This window comes from Bemisia tabaci, chromosome 3 (assembly GCF_918797505.1).
Source record: "Bemisia tabaci chromosome 3, PGI_BMITA_v3".
Lineage (NCBI taxonomy): Eukaryota > Metazoa > Arthropoda > Insecta > Hemiptera > Aleyrodidae > Bemisia > Bemisia tabaci.
In genome coordinates this window covers 2,208,969-2,226,334 of record NC_092795.1, presented here as the reverse complement: position 1 = coordinate 2,226,334, position 17,366 = coordinate 2,208,969, and the positions used below count along the sequence as shown (strand labels likewise).

The window sequence follows — 17,366 nt, the reverse complement described above, 5'->3', positions numbered from 1 at the left end:
TATGAGGTTTGTCGCAGGAGAGGCTAAAATTAAGTTGTGAATTTCAGAAATTATAATTAGGACAACAACCCCTTCTCTTTTCTTCCAAGTCTAGTGATAGACTAGAGACAAAGATGAGACTGGGAAATGTGTTCTTCAATTCATTGTAATATTTTTATCTTCAGTTTCTCCAATTGTTCTTCAATTAATTGTAAGATTTTTGTCTTCAGTTTCTCCTATCAGCTTCAAAAGTTAATGATATTGTCGCGAGCAAATCAAACGAATTCAGCAGAGGTTAATGCTATCAGTTCTTTTCAACAAAACAAAAGCTGACAATTTATGAGAAGATTTTCTCGCAATGATGTAGGACCAAAACCATTCTTCTTGACACACAAGATTCATGATGCAAAGTGTCTAAAATTCCTAGCTATTTTCATTTCCTGGTATTTACTTGTGTACAGAGGGCTAATTCCTTGCTGAAACTTCACCGTTCCCTGTCTCTTCATTCCAAATTCTTTTGGAAGCTTTAGCTTTTAAGCCTGATTTTAGAGCAGATTTATGGATAATTCTCCATAATTTGACTAATTCAGTAGCGCCTAGTCAAATAAAGGCCGCCAGAAGCCTTTGGTTAGAAGCAAAATGGTCTAGGAGTGAGGAGAGAAAAATTCCTAGTTATTCAGACAAGTCTCCTGATTTTCCACTTCCTGACAAGTTCTAATTGTAATTCATAGAGACAAAACTTTAAATAATGGCGAAAAGAAGGTAGTTTTTTTGTTTACATACCCTTATGAATGACGAATTCTGCAGCGTTCGGAGGAGGCGATGAGAAACGTTTGCCGATGTGGACCAGCGTGTCTTCTTTGATTCCAGTGTTACCAACCTTCAGAGGGTCTTTGCCTTCAAAGAAACCTGACCACGGAGAGTCGAGCCAGTCCTTGTACTTGATGTGGGTTTCTTTGCCAGCATTTGCGTAGGCTTCCTCACAAATCTGATCGTATTTGTCTTTGACATCTTTTACTTCCTGTTCAGTGACAACCCCTTCAGACACCAACTTCTCAGCGTATTTGTCTAGAGCTGGCTTGGTTTGCTTGATGATTCGGTACATCAGAGGTTGAGTGAACATGGGCTCATCAATTTCATTGTGGCCATTGCGCCGGTAACTGACCTACAATTAAAGAAAATTTGTTGGCTTAAATATTGTTTACACTTTCAATTATTCAAGCCTTCAATATGTATTGATAAGGGGTCACACAAACAATGAATTTTTGGAAGTAACACTTTCAAAGAGACCTTGCACGGGGCATAAAAACAAAACTGCAAAAATGCTTAGTGTAGATTACCCTAAAAATGTTAAAATATGGCTTAGGTTCAACAAATGCATGATGCTCTAGAGGGAGGAGAGAGGTCATAGAGAGTATTTTGTTGTCTCACATTGAAAGATGGGATTCTACCCCACAAAAATGTTATGAGGGGACAGCGGTAAAAAAATCCCAAATCTGACGTTACAAATTTTATGAACGGCTTTTGAGATCTTCATTAAACGCACTGAGAATCGACAGTTTCCAGGAATACCACAATAGATAAAATTTCCCTTTCCTTTGAATCCAGAAAAAAGGATTGGAATAACTAACAAGATTATTTTAGAGGGATTAGACGGACATGTTTAGATAAACTCAAAAAAAAAAGTCCTTTTTATCTCTTCTTTTTGTGTACTTGGATGTGAAATTTTCAAAGCACTTGGGTTTCATGAATTTAAAAATAATTTTATACTTGCTCACTATTTTTATTTTGTCATTGTTTCTAGTTACTCATTTCTCAATGTGCTGAATCTGAAGGATTTTCACCTTTTAGAACAAACAGGGTTGCCATAATTTCTTCATCATCAAATTTCCCGACTCCAAAATTTTTGGATTCCCTGACATTCTAATCAAACTTCCACTTTGATTTTTTCCCCCTTTAAATTACACTCACCACTGCTAAACGCACCTCCTTAAATTCCCTGACTTTTCCCGGTTGCCGCAAATTCCCTGACTTTTCCTGGTCGCCACAAATTCCCTTACTTTCTCAGTTTTCCAGACCGCGGGTAATCCTGAACAAAGTATTGTCATACTCTCATAAAAAATTAGCTACCAAAGAGTAAAGTAATTTAAAAATGTACGATAACACAATGATTCAACACCAAAAGAGTGCTAGCTCATCATGATTTGAAATCATTGAGCCTCATCTTAATAAAGTACATTGATTATGCAATTTAGAAGGCATTGTTTTTTACTCATTATTAGAAAGATTTGATAAGAGTATGCTTGTGTATAGAGTGTTATTTCAAATTACCAAGTCAATGACGACATCTTTGTGGAATGTGTTTCGCCATTCAGCGGCAACGTTACAAACGTGCATGACAGCTTCGGGATCGTCAGCATTGACGTGGAAGATGGGCGCATTCACGACTCGAGCAACATCAGTACAGTAAGGGGATGAACGAGAATGCCTTGGGTCAGTCGTGAAACCAATTTGGTTGTTGACGACAATGTGGATTGTTCCTGTAAAAGGGCAAACAACAACACAAATATCTTGAATCAAATTGATCTTGACATTGTTAGGTGTGTGAACGATGAATGCTACTCATCAAAAATTTAAAGACAAGAGTAACTTTTAAAATTAAAATTTGGCGGTTGCAGCAGGATTCAGAGGTAAGACAGAATGTAGAAGCTAAAATTTCCTGAGGGTTCCCTAATTTCCCGGACAAGTTTTGGTAAAACTTCCTAACATTTGAGAAAGTGCAAAATTATGAAAAATACATATTTTGAGATAGTTTCCATTTGCATTTGTTGGTTGAAACGACAGACACATGCTTAGAAGTAATTCATACAGTATTTATATAAGTAATAACAATCACAGTAATTTGACAAACTTTCCCTGACACTTCTGTCATATACCCTGAGATACTGGTTTTTCTGAATTTTTGCAATTCCCTAAAATTTCCCGATTTTCTCTGTCCTTCAACAGAATAAATCATTTGTGGTACCTTAATTCTGCCGTTTGATGCAGCAGGCAGTACACTCAGATATCAAAAAAATTCAGATGGTTACAATAGTCATGAAAACTAATCTCCCATCATTCCTAATCAAGTTTCCTCGAAAATTTTGAAAGTAAAACGTGATCGACTAAAGATACTTGCAATGACACTTTGACTTTGTTACGTACGTGCTTGCTAAGTGCATGCTTTCCTCACTGTGATTCTTACATTTCCTTACAGAAGTTAACCTTGGTCTAGATAAAGTGACATCTGAAGAATGGCTTCACTGAGTGCTGCGCAGTAAAGGTAAGCTGAGCTTTTCGTAGACAATGATATTAAAGATGAGAGGTTATTACCGTGAGTTGTGTAGTCAGGTAGATCGGACAAATGGAAGGTCTCGAAAACGACTCCTTGACCACAGAACGCAGCATCACCGTGCAGCAAGATAGACATGACTTTCTTGCCTTCTCCATCTCCTCGGTAGAATTGTTCTGCACGAGTTTTGCCTTGGACTACTGGGTCCACAGCTTCCAAATGGGATGGATTAGCTACTACGGCAAGACGAATATTCTTGTTGGTAACTCGGTTCAGACGCTCAATGTAAGTACCTAAATGATACTTCACATCACCAGAACCCTGAAAATAAAAACATTAGAAAAATAAATCCTTTTCATAAGGCACAGGCCGGATATCAAACAACAAATTGAAACAAATGGTCTGGTAGGCTTTCTCACAGAATTGTGTGTTGCACAGATGTGTTACAGGCGTCCTATCTCAAATAAAATAAAAGAAGATGATACAGATGGAGAAATAGTGGTAATGAACGAACATATTTTGAATTTATAAGCTGTTAATTTTAAGGGCAACAGAGGCATGCTGTGCCACACAAGTCTATACCTATGACCTATTCATGTTCTATTGCCAGGAGACTGACGAAATTGCTTACCCATTTTGACAAACAAATTCAACGTAATATAGGCATAGTTTTTTTGGAGAGGAAATATCACATTCGAGTGCAGTTTTGATATCAGTATCGAATGCCATATTTTTCCTCTAGAAAGACGACGCCTTTATTAAGTTAAATTTGTTTGTCAAAATTGGTAAGCTGACACATACCCATACCCACTCTGACACAAAATATAGTGTCCATCGAATCACCTTAAGCAATAGTGCTGGAATTAATTTCACTAGTTCCTTTCTAATAATTTTAAAAGATCATTCAAACAATTCTTACATCATCAGCTGCTTCCAAGGCAGCAAATTGGGTGAAAATTTGCTCCAAGGGTTTTCGGCAAACATTGGATAAAACGTTCAATCTTCCTCTGTGAGGCATTCCCATGACAATGGATTCAACACCCATTTCAGTAGACCTGTCGATAACTTGTTTCATGGCAGGAATTAAAATTTCACAACCTTCAAGTCCAAAACGTTTTTCACTGGACCATTTACGAGCCAGGAAAGCTTCAAATCTGCAGAAAAATACAAATGAATCAAGAATGAAAAAATAATTGCAGTGCATCGCGAAACTCTTGATTGATGAAACCAATGAGCACCAAAGGACTCATGCTGATGGCCGGAGGGCAAAATCATGTACCTCTATTTGCGACGTTGCAGGCTTCCCATCATACTTTGCAGATTCTTAGGAAAACTAGTACAGGGTGTCTAGTTTTTTTTCATTTAGGGAAATCATGATTTTTCCTGACTTTTTACTGCTACATCCTGCTTTCACGATTTTTCCAAATCCTGATTTTTTGCGGAGAAAAAGTAATACCACAAAAATAGCTCGATAGGAAAATGTGATCGGACAGCCGACTTTTCTCAAATCCTGATTTCACGACCGATTTTTCCTCAAATCCTGATGAAATCGAGATTAAATCCTGATTGACCTCAAATCGTGATAGAATCGGGAAAATCGGTGAGATCCTGATGCTAGACACCCTGTAGTAAATGTAATTTCTGGAAAATTTCCTGCATTTTTCTTCCCTCATAGCAGAAAACTCTATAAACATTCCAAGCTGTAAAGCTGACTTGTTTCTTTTCGAAAAAATAGAACAGGAGCAGAAATTTTGAAACACCGCATAATAGATTCGTAGTTCTGCAGTTTGGCCATTGATGTATTCCTCCTCAAGCATTCCTTTTAAAGAGAAAATTGGTACATCTTAGGGAAGCTAAACGATTTTACTTTACATTTAGTGCTATTCGGAGCCAAAATATGATTGGATCATGAGTAAAAATAAAAAATAAACTTACTAGGAGAGAATTAAACAAGGAGAAATAAGATGCATTTACCCTGTTGCACGAGTCAATCGAGCGAGGACAAGTCGTTTCTGGTTGTTGTCCATCTCCATGATGCCTGGAGTTTCTAATTTTTGCCTGATCCAGTTACATTGCTCGAGAGAGTTGATGAACATGAACTCTGCTCCAATGTGGCGACAGTACGCGGATTCCAATCGTTTCAAAATTTCCCGCAGAGACAAGGCCTGTTCTTTACCCCCGATGAAAGTTGTGGATGGGAGCTTGAAAACTCGGTCCATGTCAGCTTCCTCTGTAAAATTAGTTTGTGAAGAGCAAAGGGATGACAATCTTTCACCAGACTGGCTTTTCGTGGACTCAAATTAAAGGCATGGAAACAGCACTTTCCTATCCTGATTCTGAATAAATTGTAAGTGATGTTGAGGAATAAATTGTATCTAAAAATGGAATCCATCATTCTCAAAAAGCTTTAAGAGCCAGAGATAAGAATAAAAGAAAAACACTGAAAATCTTTTTAAAAGACCCGTTTTGAATCTTGCAGCATTATAATATTAAAGTGATTAAGGAATTATTATAAAAATACTGAATCTAAGATTTAAAATGGGTCAATTATTACAGCTATTCCCGTTCTTTATGTACATTAATTTCGGGTGCTTAAGACTTTCATTTTGAAATGACTGATTCAATTGTTCACTAATTGGCAGATGTTAAAGTTAAGTACAAAAAACTTTTAGACAGATATTTCAGACTTACAAAAAGGAAGAATTTTCACAGCTTAAATCTATAAAAATGCCTGTATGGAGTTCGGAAATTAAGGAGATGAGATCATGTATTGCGACACTGATGTTGCTGAAAATTATTTTCTTTGTTTAGATAATTATTAAAAATGTGTTTATGAAATGATAATGATAATGTGATCAAAATTTCGATAAAGGTCATAGATTTTACGTAGTTAATGCTGAACATAGTTTTTGAGCAAGGAAAGCAAAAGAATCGAGAGATGAAACAGATACTTACGTAAAACTAGGTATTTGAAGAGATCAGAAGGGTATAGTGAATAATAGGAAAATAGTGTAAAACAGAAGAGAAGAGTGCAAGGAAAATTACAAATGCTGATATATATATGCAGGGCCGTGAAGCCCAAAATTATCTTCTGTGATATTGATGAGAATCATTTGTCCGGAAGAGTTTAAATTCTTTCAAAATATTTGTTTTGGAATTTAATGAACATTACCTATAATACAACCTGCATTTGCTCAGGTGTTAAAGCAGGTAAGGTTGGTTTAATTTCTGAAGATAATACATGAGCGCAAAGCCTGCTCCAACTACAGGGCCGTGGATGTAAAAACTCCGCAGAGCTTAAATTTTGAGAAATAATCAAGGTACTGAAAAAATTTTGGGGGACAAAAAATTGCAAGAACAAAAGAAGAGAAGAAGTGATCCTTGCATACTTTGGGAGGAATAGACAAGAGAGTCTGCTGCAAAGGGAGCCAATACATCCTGCTGGCATACCATATTAGTATCGACTAGGGACTCGGGGGAGTTAGGGTCTATGATCCCCCCCGAAATTATTAGGGGTCCAAAAAGTAGTTCCCTTGAACCTAAGGATACTCTCAACATTTTTAGTCTCTATCTCAATTTGTTCAAAAGTTACAGGGGTGGCGCAAGGATTCTGCATGAAGTTTCAGCTCATCCTCTGTCATCCTAGATTAACAATCGCATGATTGCTTGGACACGTTTTTCAAACGTAAAATTACAGCTGGTTACATCATATACTAGAGGATAAAAAGGCAACTATTTTTAGACATTGGCAAGGGATATTGCCGTACTGAAAGAAAAGCACAACTTGGTACGAAGCCAATTTGCCAAGTTCAATGCAGCTACGGTGGCAAAAAAGAGAGAGGAAAAGTTCACGAAAATCTCAAGGCCGTGTAACATCATTCTGGGTGTGCATGCAAAAAATCAGCAGTCTAATCAAAATTTAAAATTTTGTAAAAGTCATATTTTGACTGTTTTACTTCTTTATCTGAAATGAATAGAGGAAAATTTACTTCAGTTAAAATTAGCAAACTTAAATTTAAAGATTTCCTTTAAGTTAGCAGGAGTCTCAACTCAGGGGAAGAAGGGGGCGGGGCGTTGAAAGTATGTACCCAGTTCTCTAAAATATTCCACTAATCTTCAAATGGAGACAATTAAGATAATAAAGCTCTTTGAAAATCAGAAATAACTAAATACAGGGTGTCAAAAAGTTCCACATCATCAGCGCCAGGCATCGCTGCTTCACCCCTGTAATTTTTGAACAAATTGAGACAGAGACTTGAAATTCTGTGAGTCCTCCTACATCAAAGGGAATGACTTCAGGAAACCCCCAAAATTTTAAAGGGACCGCCCTGAAAAGGGGCGCAAACCTTAGGGGATACACAGGTGGGACTTTTGGATCACCCTAGGTACAGAAAAGCAAAAATGTTCGTATGAATTTGGATACAATTTCTGATTAAGATTCTTATGAAGAAAAAAAGAGACCTGAACAGTGAACTTCACAAGCCAAAAAAGTCATTCCTTTTAATTTTCAACAAAAAACTGGTATCATTTCCTGAGAGGAAAAAGTATCATTCGAGCTCATTCTTTCCATTAAAATCAGATACAAAGAGACATTTTTTGGTAGCTTGTGAATTTTTTTTTTTTTCGGGGAGGAACAAAGTTCAGGAGATCTTTGGCAAAAATGACAGAGCGGCTGGTCACCGTGCACAACGTATCCTTGCACACATCCAAGGGCCAAGGGCGAAAATCTTGATTTCATAAGATTTTCCGCACACATTTTTTGAGAAAAATCATTTTTGATTCCAGCGCACCTGTATATTTTTCTCCTTATTTTTGGCCATTTAAAAAAAAAATATAAATAGAGAAAAAATAAGACTTCCATCCATTTCAAATTGTCTAATTTGAGCACGCAAATTGTCCCATTCAAAAAACAATGGATTAAATGTGATGGGAATGAATTGAAAAATGCGTCTAGATATTTTCTTAGGGCATGGTCATCATGAAAGTTACCTCAAAAGTATACTAAGGAAACAAAATCAGGAATACCAAATAAAGGAGTAAAAACATGCAGAAAGAGGGGGCTGTGTTACATACGCTTCATCATGCTGGCCACTTTCCTTTGAAGATGCTCAGAGTAAGTTCCTGAAGATTTCTGTCCTAAAAAATTAAGCCAATCAAGAAGCAACAAAAACTTTGGAAACGGCTGGGGAGGGAAAACATAATAAAAATTTTTAGAGAGGAAAAAATGTATGGAAAACAGCTAAGAATGTTGATGCTTAAAAAAACAATTTAAAACTCAAATCAGACTCAAACTGGAGCATGAATACTTGAAAAAGAAAAACAGCTAAAATAAAAATATAGACAGGACTTGACATGATTGTAGCAAACGAAACAAGCTACTGAGACACTTGAAATGGATCTCGCACCAATGATGGTTGTTAAATTTGATACCAGAGCAAGCTATGCTAACTACTACGGTTACAAACATAATGAACTAAAAGAGGCACCACACAAAATTTTATCTAAAACTACAAACACAGTACTGTACTTCAAAACAACCTCTTTAAAAGAATGATTTCTTTTCTCTCTCTTCCTTTTGCCCATTCGAGTTTAACTAAATATTTGATAATACAGTTTGAAGCAGATATTAAAATGCATAAAAAGTTTATAGTTGATCAGTCTTTTGATAAGAGTTAATTGGATGGATTAAATGTGTTGAATTTAAACACAGCAGCAAATGTAAGGATGAATTGATGAGGAAATGTGGCACAAAGGATTTTCATACTTTTTCTACGTTAAAGTTAAAGGACTAACGAATTTTCGTTAACGAAGGCGCATAATCATTTCTTCTTTTTCCTCTTAAAAATAGATTTACTTCACTATTGTGAGTAAACTTCTGTAATTTTTCAAAGATTAATATTAAATCATTCAGGGATACAAAAGGCGGAAGTATTCAATCAAAATTCATATTAGACATACTATAGTTAGCCACACACTTTAGAAGAGCCTCTTATTGAAGCAAATGTCATTACCATAAAAAAGCAAAAAAAAAAAAAAAAAAGGGAATATGTTATCAGTAACGTGAGCATAGTGGATGATGGCGGAAGGTGTATGATTCTCTTAGTATGACTACAAATTTCATCTTCTATTACCACATTCCATTCTTTTAGTAAGTTGTTCGGTCACACATAATTAACTTCAAGATTCTAGGCATTACTCTTTAGACATTCTTTTAATTGATTTAGAGTCTTCGATTGAGCTTCAATACAATAGATAGAATGATACTTTTTTAGGTTCCAAACTTTTCAATTTTTTTCAAACTGCCTTAAATATGTCTAATTTTTTTTTCTTCCTTCAAGCTAACAATGCTGTACAAGATGAGGACTGGCATAATAATCAACTGAAGTTTAATGGGATAAATGACCGACAAACTCATGTGATTAATGATTTATGAAGGAGCTCTTAAAATTATCACGGATAGATTTTTAATGAGTAGTTTCCTCGATAATGCAATTTCAGGCATTTACAATTTTTTCTAAGGCATGAACTATCCACAGTTTTATCAGTTTCGTCTTGGACATAAAGAAAGAAAAATGATAAAAAGCTAATTGCTATGAAAAACATAAGGATATTCCATCCAACATATGACCTTGAAAAAGAATCATTCAAACCATCGTGAAGCTTAACATCTAATTTAATTGTTTTTAAATTATTAATTAATTTAATTAAATTTTTTGAGTGCACTTGTCCCACAACTCTTCCTACACAGAATTCATCTACACTTTATATTCTAAGCTTTAACTAGAAATGGAGAGAAAATGAACTGACAAGACCAAAAACTGGCATGCTGATATAATGCACAAATTAAGGTGCTTTTGAAAAGTTCAATCTCATGGTACAATACTCTAACTTCAGAATGGAGGGGAATTGCTCAAAATTGGGGATTATTTTAAAACAAAGTAGATTTAAGACAATTCACACTCGGGACAAAAAAAAAGCCTACTGTGTTAATTAGAGCAAATTAAAAAAAAAAATCAGCCAGGACAAAAAAAACTGAATACTCTCAGAATAACATAGAGGTAGTAAAGGGATGAAAATTGAAATGAATTTGAAGGAAGAGCTAATAGGAACTTACCAAAGGAGTAATGACTATAAAGCAATTCTGGAGGGTGTCTATCGTCCAAATCAGCTGAATTGATTCCCAACGGGTCCAATTTGGCAATATGATGCCCTCGAATCTACTGATACATAATACACAATGACACACTCAATACTTCACCAGCAAAAAACATGATTGATATCGAACAAGTATCAAAATTTCAGATCAGGATAGCTATCAGTAAGTCTATTAATGGCAAACTGAAAAGCATTCTAATGAATCAATGAAGCATTGGAACGTTATCAAACCAAAATTGACCTGAGTGGATTTACGTTTACAGTTTTTTCCCAATGTGCCTCCAATTATCCACATTTTCGAGAAAAGTACCCTTTTTTCTTCGTTTTGGCAAGTATTAGGGACAATAAGTCAGAAAAAACGAATACCTCCAATAATTAGTGAGATTTATGGCCTTAAAACTGTGAAAAGCTCAGATTAAGGGGGGCTTGACATTTTTAGGGTAAAAAAATTGGTTTTAGGGAAACATAGCTCGTACTGGAGGTAGGGGTGTTCAAACGAATTCTTGCCGGAACATTATCGACATCGTCTCTTATTGAAACTGGCGGCAGTACTGACAGTGGCGATGATATCGACAACAGCCGGCCTTATAGGAGTTTTGAGAGCTCGCACTCAATGCATTGTTGCCCCGTGTGTCAGTTTATCAGATTGTCTGGCGCGGCGGCGCGTAAAATAGATGTACAAATGGCAACATCTTATTTTCGCCAGCTCCGAAAACTCTGATCGCTATCGGCAAGAGCGCTCTTATCGTAAGTTTTTCTTAACGGAACTGTTTCGGTAGCTTACCGACAACCGATAGAACAGCCCTAACTGGAGGAACTAATGGAAAAAACTTCATGGAGGAAAAACGTATAGCTTTGACCCATAAAACTCGCTCCTGCAAGGTAGGCATGTAAGCCTGGGACACATTGTATGTATTAAAAAAAAGTGCAAAAGATGTTGGTAGCACCGGATTAGAGAGCGATTATAAATTTCCATTCCTATAGTTTTAAGACATCTGTTCTGTTTGAACATTCTGCGAAAGTATTTGCTTTCTGATACTCCCAATCAATAGTTCTATGATGTCGGACATAGTTTCTTGTAATCCTTTTCATTGTAACGGTCATCACAGTTACACTGTGGATTTTTTCAAAGTTATCAACAAGGAAAGAATATTGCTGACTGATTTAAAGTTTCGAAAAGTTATTACGATTGTTAAATTGGCTCATGTTACAAAAATGTTACAATTCAACAATTAAAGCTAAGGTGCTGTGCGCTCATTTCGAGAAATGGTTGAAAGGAAGGTGAAGATTAGCGAGATGCATCACCATAAATGGGAAATTTGACCAAAAATGATGAAGAGATAAGGGTGGATAATTTTCTGCAAGAGTTGAGAACTGGTAGGAACAAATTTTTAAAAAGAATTATGAGTTATGAGCTGCTTTAAATTTCAGAGGCAGGTGTGATATATAATATACTTCACAGTTTCGGAACGTGAGAGCTTTTTGGAAACAATCATTACGAAACGGCAGCATACAAACAGAACGAAGTGTCAGCCACCGGAGGCTGAAACTTTCCAAATGAAGTTTTGGCTCATTTGTGAACCGAAGTGAGAAAGCACACAACTGCTTCAATTGTAACTACAAAAAATGATTCTGAGACATTGTTAAAGTTATGAAACCATAACTCGTGAACCAATTTGTTCGACAAATTTGTCATAATTCACTTGTCAGACACTGATCAGACACTGTCTTGACTTTAAAATCGATTGAAAAGCATAAAATATAGAAGCCATAATTTAAGCTAAGCTTAATAGAGTTCTTCAATGAAATATTTACAAATTAAGTTTAGAACATAAGAACTTCACAGCTCTGGCTGGTTGGATCGACACATGTAGGCTTTGATGAACATTTTTTATGGTTGAATCAGATTGAACCAATTAGCAACATTTCCACACATATTTTGACAGAAGGGCAAGAAAAACGGAAACTTTAAAACCTCCACAAACACATCGACAGGTGCTAAACTGCATACTGAGGTGCATAACGGTCACACAACAAACATGCTTGACAGATATCTTTCTTTTTTCATGATGAGCTAAAAAGAAATACACAAACAAAGAATTCCAGAAAAATAGAAAAAAAATGAAAATACCAAGAAAATTTCTTGATTTCTTTCACTGATGAGACATGGAAAAGGATAATTACTTGATACATTTGATGTCATACCATCAAGAGATTTTAGAAGAGAATTACAGGACTTTTCACAAATTATAAAGTGTGGCATAGCTAACAAGTCAGGTATCTTTTGAAAGTTAAATGAAAGTCAGTTTATTTGTAGTTGTTCAATCCCTTTTTAAATAATTAAAACCACAAGAACAAAGAAACTTGCACGCACAATAAATAACTACATATCGCAAATAAATGAAAAAAGGAAATCATGATGAGTTTACTGAAGGCTGAATAAAATGAAAAGAAAAACAGGAAACACATCAAGCTTGGCGACAAACAGCGAAGGAGCGAAGAACAGAGAGAACGAGCATTTATACATTCAAACGACTTTTCAACATTGTAGTGGCTGGTTAGTGCTGTAGTAGAACTTACCTGCCTTCAAAGTGCCGTTGTGGAAAATAGATGGCGAGAGACAAACATTTAAAAAAGGACAACCAAGGTAGAAAAAAAAGGAGACCAAATCAGAGGGTAAAATTGCTCAAAAACTTGTTCAGCTCAGTTACACACGCTTTAAAGTCATTGTGTAACAGAAAAAATAAAATTAGACAGATGACAACCGAAAAAAAAGGATGAAGGTCCATGAAGCCTTTTAGGGACCAAGATGTAAAACCAAATGGATGAACATTTTTGCATCCATTTGTATCATTGAATGATTAATTTTGATTCATCTGCAGGATATAATGACTTGATACCACAAAAATTTTAGGAGCAACTGCAGCTTTTTCATGGTAGATAACAGAGGAAACCATTTGATAAGAGCCAATGACACAAGGTGCTATTGTGCGGAGTTGCGATCGATATGAAGGAGACATTCTCAGATTAAGTTTTTTCCAGTTTGATTAAAGGCTTGACACTCCCTCTAAAACATGAGTCTTTTTCATGTTAAATCCCAAATAAAGGAACTTCATGGTTTCAAAAATATATTTTTTCAACGATATTTAACATGGAAAAGTAAGTATGACTATACGGAGGATGAATTGAGAAAAAGTAACAAAAATAATGAATAAAATTAGGAGGGATATGCAGAGAGATCGATGTCTTACCCAGCAAGTGATTACGAACGACAATTTCATGCGGAGCTCCTTTCCTGTCCTTGTACTTGCTGTGAAGATCAGCATAATTAATGCCCAGTGGGTCTAACTCAGCCACCAAATGACCACGAGCCTATGCACATTCAATTCTAAACAGTACTTGATAACATTGAGAGACACTAACTACACACATTCTATCCAAAAACAAAGGTGATGTAATGGTAACCGAGCAGGTTACTATCATCATGAGAGAAAAGATCAAGTCATTCCACAAAATAAAACAAAACCTAAGCATAAGTGACTGAGACAGGAACTAAAAATGAGTTTGGAACTCCAGCATTCAACGATGAAAAGAAACCCAGGATAGAGGAAAATTTGCAAGTGTTCTTTAGTGGAATATTTGAAATGTCTTATCAGCTATCCTTAATTTTTGCAATATCATTTTAGAGTTGAGCATTCTAAGCTCATAATTTAGTTTTATTCTTGAATACAGAATAAAGAGAAAATTGACAGCGTAAACTTTATATCATAGAACCAGAGCTGAACACTTTCCAACAGTCAAGTTATACTTGAATAGAAACAAACCAAAATTTTCAGTGTACCGTGGATAAAGAGCATTGGCTTTTTTCAACTGAATCAGAAAATAGTTTGTTTTTATCATGGAAAATTTTACCTCTTACAAAAAAACCCTTTGGGAATTTTTGAATATTCTAAAAAACTGGTTTAAAAACATAGAAGCTATTCAAGGATTCATCAGAAAAAAGTTCATGCACCACGTTTGCAGCATACTGGGAAGTGTCCAACAGTTACTGTAATAGAGCTCCTTCATTTTTTCCTCATTTTAAAAGTAAATGAAGTGAACAACTTTGAGATGAAGAAATGTTTCACTTGATGTGATTGCAGGCTTGGTGCAAATAAACTCAATAACTGTCTTAAATTACATGAGGAAATAAGCAACAGTTATTGGATGCCCCTTGACCTATATATTTATCCATGTTCCAGGTAGACATTTCTACCCTCCTTCAATGTTCCACTGTAATAATGAAAGGTGCATATATATGAATATGTACATATGTATGTATCCATGGCTTCTAATTTTTGGTCCAGTTTAATTTAGCGTTGTATACACTGAATATGTGTTTACATATGCATATGTCTTCATGCCACTGTACCGCGATGTACAACAAACTGGCTTACAGGATTTTACTTCGGATGACTCAGTGGTGCACATATAGAGGACTGCCAATCTAGAAAAAAACCTCATACGAACTTTTGCACATTGCAAAACTTTTGGTAGAGTACTAATTTTCATGAAGACTTGTAACTTTTTTTCCTGCAAATTTTAAGAGGAATTTTACTCTCAATTTGATCTAGTGTCTCTGATAATTTCAAGAACAAATATTCATGACTTTTCTCGAAAATTAATGTTTTAGAGGGGAAAATCTGGCAACATTCGATTGTTAATATGGCATTTTCTTTTAACAAGACAGAGTGGCCCCCCAGATCAAAATTTCCTTTCCCTGCATGTAAAAATTATAGAACTTAGGCTGGATTATTGTAAGCTAAGTTATGTTCAGTAGATTATGTAATAGAAACATCAAATGGGCAGCTTTTTAGAAAATTAAAAAGTAGCAGGACTGATGAGAGGGTTGATTATGGATTTGAGATAGAGTGTACCTAGGGAGATAGCTACGTAAATGCCTTGATAGCAACAACTTTCTACTGGTTGCCTATCAGCAGCTAAATAAGCTGTTAACTTTGAGAAAAATTTCCCTGACTCTTCCAGGTTACTGTGAATTCCCTGACTTTCCAGGTATTCCACACTGTTGGGAACCCTGGCTGAGAAAGCGATCAACTGGAAAGAGATATGAGATGCTTCGAGACAATTTTGGTGTAAATACATCACAATTCTTTCTTAGAATTTCCGATAAAATCTTACTTTTACAAGAATATACAAGGCTGCTTCATGATTTTGTTGCAAATTTCAATACATTCACAGTGAAATGATGCAATGGTTTACTGAAAGGAATATATGCCAAAGATTGCAGCTAGATTAAAATTTCGAGGTTACTGTGATGGAGTAACGTCATTTTTTCTTTCAAAGACCCATTCTTTGGAATTGAATATAGCTGGTTACATGAGCGCTAAAATTTTGGCCAGATGGCTCTTTTGAGGAAGATCTCAAAAAATGGTCATTTGTACATACATTGAGAGCGTACATTACAGTTTACTCACTATATTGTAAATGGAAGTTAGATTGTACAGTAACACTGATTGTGTAATGAAGAAGTCAGCATGATTATTATCTCATCCAGTATCTCAGATGCCTTGCATTCACTATGTTTTTTGCAGAATTTATTGCCCTGACAAGTCGTGTATTTCAGTATTCTGAGAGAAATAATGGATTATCAAAAAAAATGATAAAGTTAAAAGATGAAAGTTAGAGTAAAGTAGTGAGTTAATGAAATATGAAGTAGTAAATTTATAAATAAAAACATAAAAGACTCCAGTGACCTGCCGCTGGATCCGATGGTTGCAAAAATTAAATTTGCGAGAGCCAGGGTAATAAATGAATCATTGCATTCTCAGATAATTGCTCGAAAATATTAATGAAGACAAGGCTCAATATTTAATCTCATTAGAAGGGCTAAACAGGAAGTGGAAGATTGCTGCTCACCAGCATTACGACATAAAAAAGCAAATCGTAAATAGAAAAGGACGCAACAATTATCGACGGTTTGATTTAGCTCTGGACTCACACGACAGTCAAAACTAACTGCACGCTACCCTACTGCTTAATAAGCGGAGACGAGACTTAGATTGCAGTTCACACACGGAAGCGTAGAAAGTACATTTAACAGGAGTGAACAGCTAATCAAATGAACGTACTTACAACTACAAGTATCGATCTAATCATTCAATTTTAATCTTTTTTTCACTGAATAACTGACCTGGTAAGATCGGATGATGGCTTGAACGGCTAAGTGGTCGTCTATGATCTTTTCGTTGACCTGACCTCCGAGGGCTGGGGCGCTGCCAACTTGGGGTAAGATACTGCTGAGTAACACTTGATTGTGACCAGGTTCGGATAGGGTAGGAGGGGGTTGATAAGCCTGGCCAGGTTTGGCTCCGGAGGTGCTGCTTCGGAAGAAAGAGTCCCATGACTACGAACACCAAGAGTCATAATTAAAGAGGTATAATTTACACAGTGCGGTACTCAAGACTATTGTCTCTGATACAAGAGGAATTGAAGAATACTTTATTCACTTCACCTCATCTATGACACTTTTCTATTTTCTCCCTTGCTAGCACTTCAATGTAATTTCAAATCTGGCTCTCTGCGAGATATACAATATAATGCTGGATAGATTTTTGTGAACCGTGTAAAGTTCTGTAATTTGCGATTCCCACAACAGGTATCGGCATCAGAACAGAAAGCTTCAGTTTTTCCTTGAATTTTCGATTGCTTGTCTATTCCTATCAATCCCCCTTCTAAGTTCATATCCTTTAGTTCTTCTCTACTAAATGCAGGCCTAAAAAAGGTTTCTGAAAATCCATCCTGTGGAACGTGAGAAAAGAATAATTTGGCATCAATATATTTGACATGGTGAAAAGAGGGACTTACTTCCCAAAAACCCCTTAAACCATGTAAAATACTCACA

At 35.9% G+C, this 17,366-nt stretch overlaps 1 protein-coding gene across 10 annotated transcripts in view; it reads right to left on the bottom strand.

Moving 5' to 3' along the window:
* Ogdh (oxoglutarate dehydrogenase Nc73EF) overlaps window positions 1–17,366 on the bottom strand; it is a 29,718-nt gene that overhangs the window by 8,878 nt on the left and 3,474 nt on the right. For 6 of the 10 annotated variants that reach the window (XM_019060443.2, XM_019060451.2, XM_019060445.2 and 3 more), the window contains exons 3-10: window positions 16,656–16,868; window positions 10,425–10,527; window positions 8,384–8,446; window positions 5,285–5,540; window positions 4,230–4,464; window positions 3,352–3,631; window positions 2,311–2,519; window positions 763–1,144 (exon numbers count right to left, since the gene is read on the bottom strand). In XM_019060443.2, coding sequence (XP_018915988.1) covers window positions 763–1,144; window positions 2,311–2,519; window positions 3,352–3,631; window positions 4,230–4,464; window positions 5,285–5,540; window positions 8,384–8,446; window positions 10,425–10,527; window positions 16,656–16,868 — 1,741 coding nt within the window. Of the gene's footprint in view, window positions 1–762; window positions 1,145–2,310; window positions 2,520–3,351; window positions 3,632–4,229; window positions 4,465–5,284; window positions 5,541–8,383; window positions 8,447–10,424; window positions 10,528–13,716; window positions 13,838–16,655; window positions 16,869–17,366 lie in introns of all 10 variants that reach the window. The other 4 variants (XM_019060448.2, XM_072297647.1, XM_019060450.2 and 1 more) reach the window with 2 other exon arrangements.